The sequence below is a fragment of the Elephantulus edwardii genome, unplaced genomic scaffold, assembly GCF_000299155.1.
Source record: "Elephantulus edwardii isolate Elephantulus edwardi_28Jun2011 unplaced genomic scaffold, EleEdw1.0 scaffold00100, whole genome shotgun sequence".
NCBI lineage: Eukaryota > Metazoa > Chordata > Mammalia > Macroscelidea > Macroscelididae > Elephantulus > Elephantulus edwardii.
In genome coordinates, this window is record NW_006399850.1 from 1,237,654 (window position 1) to 1,241,235 (window position 3,582).

General features: G+C 55.7%; 1 protein-coding gene across 1 annotated transcript; it reads left to right on the forward strand.

Annotated features, from left to right (window-relative positions):
* Positions 1–665: 665 nt before the first annotated feature.
* On the forward strand, positions 666–2,351 carry INSM2 (insulinoma-associated 2). The gene has a single exon (XM_006891553.1). The coding sequence runs from the start codon at positions 666–668 to the stop codon at positions 2,349–2,351; it is 1,686 nt and encodes a 561-aa protein (XP_006891615.1).
* Positions 2,352–3,582: the final 1,231 nt, after the last annotated feature.

The window sequence follows — 3,582 nt, forward strand, 5'->3', positions numbered from 1 at the left end:
TGTAGACACAGGGCGGTGGAGTTAGCCGCACTACCTCTCTCTGTCACTGCTTTTCATCTGCTCAGTACTGGCAGAGGACATTAACCCCTTCCCCTGCAGACACCCATTCCGCCGCCTCCCAGGGCGCGCGCTCCCCGCCGTCCCTCCCCTTCAGGTATCCTTCGGCCTGGCGGGGGCTTTTCCTGTTAGACTCACACTCTTGGGGGATTGCACAGTTTGTGCCCGCGCGGAGGGCAGGGCGAGGTGACTTCTCTGTTGGGTTTCCCCGGTAGCCAGTCCCCGGAGGCGGCGTACTGAGCTCCCTCACACTCCAGACCTTACCTTCGTAAGTCTTTGCGGGTATCAGTACTCGGCCTCTCGGGGGCTGCCCCTCCGACCGCCACGCAAAGCCACCCTAAGGCTGGCTAGGGGCGCGCGCAGCCTCCCGCGTCGCCTACTCCCTTGAGCTCAGCCAGACGGAAACCCCGCCCCCCAAGTTCCCGCTTCCACTCCTGATTGGTCGAACCAACCACAAGGCGGCCCGGCCGATGCCCGGCTCGCGTCTCAGTTATAAAGGCTGCCCCGGCATGACCGCCGCGGCGAGGCTCTGGGAATTGCTGCTCGTGCCACCGCTCAGCCCCGGTGGTGCCCTTTTCTCCTGAGCCTCGAGCGCTCCCGACTGCACCATGCCGAGGGGCTTCCTGGTGAAGCGAACTAAAAGGACAGGCGGCTCGTACCGAGTACGTTTAGCCCAGCGAATGTTTCCGCTCATGGGGCCCGAGGGGGCGCCGCCCTTTCCAGAGGAGGCCCCCAGCGCCTCTCTACCTGGTGAGGATCGGGCGCCGTCCCCTGTCGAGGAGGAGCCAGGAAAGGGGCTGGCGGCAGAGGCAGCTCGGGAACTATCAGGGTCACCCTGCCAGGCAGCTGGGGTGAGTTTAGGATCGCGCGGACGCGAAGGCGCCGAGTGGAGAGCAGACGACAGCGAGGGTCCCGGGCCCAGCCCTAGCCCCACGAAGCCGGCGGGCGCAGAGATGCGCCGAGCGTTCCTGGAGCGTTGTCTCAGCTCACCAGTCTCGGCAGAGTCCTTCCCCGGGGGCGCCGCCTCAGTGGCCGCTTTTTCCTGCTCAGTGGCGCCAGCAGCTGCCCCTACCTCAGGGGAGCAGTTCCTGCTGCCTTTCCGGGCACCATTCCCAGAGCCCACTCTCCATCAGGACCCCGCGCCCCTGTCAGCCACCCTGCATGGCCTGAAGCGAGCAGCCAGCAGCGAGCGCCGTGCCAAGTTACCCTCAGGCTGCCCGTCGGGACTCGTGGCCGCTGGAGTCAAGAAGCCAAAAGCGATGAGGAAGTTGAGCTTTGCGGACGAGGTAACCACGTCCCCGGTCCTGGGTCTGAAGATAAAGGAGGAGGAGCCGGGAGTGCCATCCCGGGGTCTGGGGAGCAGCCGAACGCCGCTGGGGGAGTTCATCTGCCAGCTGTGCAAGGAGCAGTACGCAGACCCCTTCGCGCTAGCGCAGCACCGTTGCTCCCGCATCGTGCGCGTGGAGTACCGCTGCCCGGAGTGCGATAAGGTCTTCAGCTGCCCTGCGAACCTTGCCTCCCATCGTCGCTGGCACAAGCCGCGTCCAGTAGCCGCAAACACCGCCACCGCCTCCTCTGCCGACGGGAAGCCTCCTCCTCCGTTGTCCTCGTCCTCTCCGGACTCGGGGACCATAGCATCTTTCCTGGCGGAGGGGAAGGAGAACGGTCGGGCGGAGCGGACAGCGGTTCAGCACCCACCGAGCAGGGACAGCTCCGGGACGGATCAGCACCAGGACAGCGCTCTGCGCCCCAGCCTCCAGGTGCTGCCGCTCTCAGAGCCACCGCTGCCACAAGTCTCCTATACCGAGGGGGTGTTGAGCCGCCGCGTGCCTGGACCAAGTAGTGCCAATAGTGTTGGGGGATCTGAGATCTTCGTGTGTCCTTACTGCCACAAAAAGTTCCGTCGCCAAGCCTATCTGCGCAAGCACCTGGGCACTCACGAGCCAGGCTCAGCCTGCGCGCTGGCCCCGGGCTTTGCTGAACGCGGCGCACCTCTCGCCTTCGCTTGCCCGCTGTGCGGGGCGCACTTCCCGTCTGCAGACATCAGAGACAAGCACCGGCTGTGGCACGCGGTCCGTGAAGAGCTGCTTCTACCCGCTCTGGCGGGGGCGCCCCATGAGGTGCCAAGCTCAGGCGGGGCATCAGACGGGGGTGGCCAGCAAATTTTCTCTTGCAAGCACTGCCCGTCCACCTTTTTCAGCTCCCCAGGGCTGACCCGGCACATTAATAAATGCCATCCCTCAGAAAGTAGGCAGGTATTGCTGCTGCAGATGCCACTACGGCCTGGCTGCTGAAGGCTGGAGACTAAGCAGGGTGCGAGGCTGGCCTTGGAGTAAAATCCTGGGAGTGTCTGTGGGGCTTTCCCACAAGTTTACTGTCTTTCCTTATATTGTTTTCTCTCTCCAAAATATCCCAGTAGTCAATGATCCGCCAGAGAAGCGGACAGCAAAATGTAAAATCCCTCTCTAGAGCAGGTATGTATGCGGGATAAACACTCCTCGTTCAAAGATGCCAGCTGTACATTCTTTTCACTTTCCCCAAATAAATAGGATTTCATCTACAAACAATGGAGAGCCTAATGAATCCTATATGACTTGTAATTCCTATGGAAAGTCGCGGTGAATGCGTGCATGCCAGTTTATAAAGGATTCTAGCTACCGAAAGTGGTGGTCACCTACGCTTTTCCTCTTGCCGTTGCGGGCGCCTATTTAGTTTCTGTCCCAATAGGATCAGATGATATTATTTGTATATTCTGTGAATTAAAACTTACGTGATTGGTGCCAAATTTACAGGAGGAAAATAAGATACTAGACCTGTGTCAGTAGAAAATGAGATGTTTGCTGCTTTTGGGGGTGGGTGGGGTACAGATCTTTCCCGTTATAACCCTTTACACCCAATTATATGTATACTTCATTCTTAGTATGTGGAGGTGGAGATATGTTACTTTACTGCAAGGAGTTAAAACCGAAACACCCCCAAATTCTTCCCTTTTGCTACTTTATATGCAGTGCTGCAAGAAGACCTACTTTAATATTTCCAAAAACTAAAGAAATGTTTAAACTCACATTTCCTTCACATTTGACCGATTCAGTAAGATTTCACTCAAGTTGTTATACTTCTGTTTTAAATCTCATATCATGTATTATATGTACTATGTTCTCCTCAAAGTACCTATGGAACTGAAAGGCAATCCATTCAATATTCTTTATTTTTTTTCAAGTATTTTTGAAGTGATTTTCTGTCCTAATTCATATTCAGTGTATATTTTGTACTAACAGCCAGAACTGCGGACACTGGCTGTGCAATGCTTGACAGACAGCCCTATTTTGTAAAATGCTTACCACCAAATAAATGTACATAGCATGTGCGTTTGTCATTTTATTTGTCAACAATCTCACTGAACACAGTGTACTTCCAAGGCCATATTTCTCATCTCCTTCAATACCAATCAATATTCTTTAGAATCCTACTGATCTGTTTTATAAATAAATGTAATATTACAAAAAAGCATTTGAGAAATTTTCC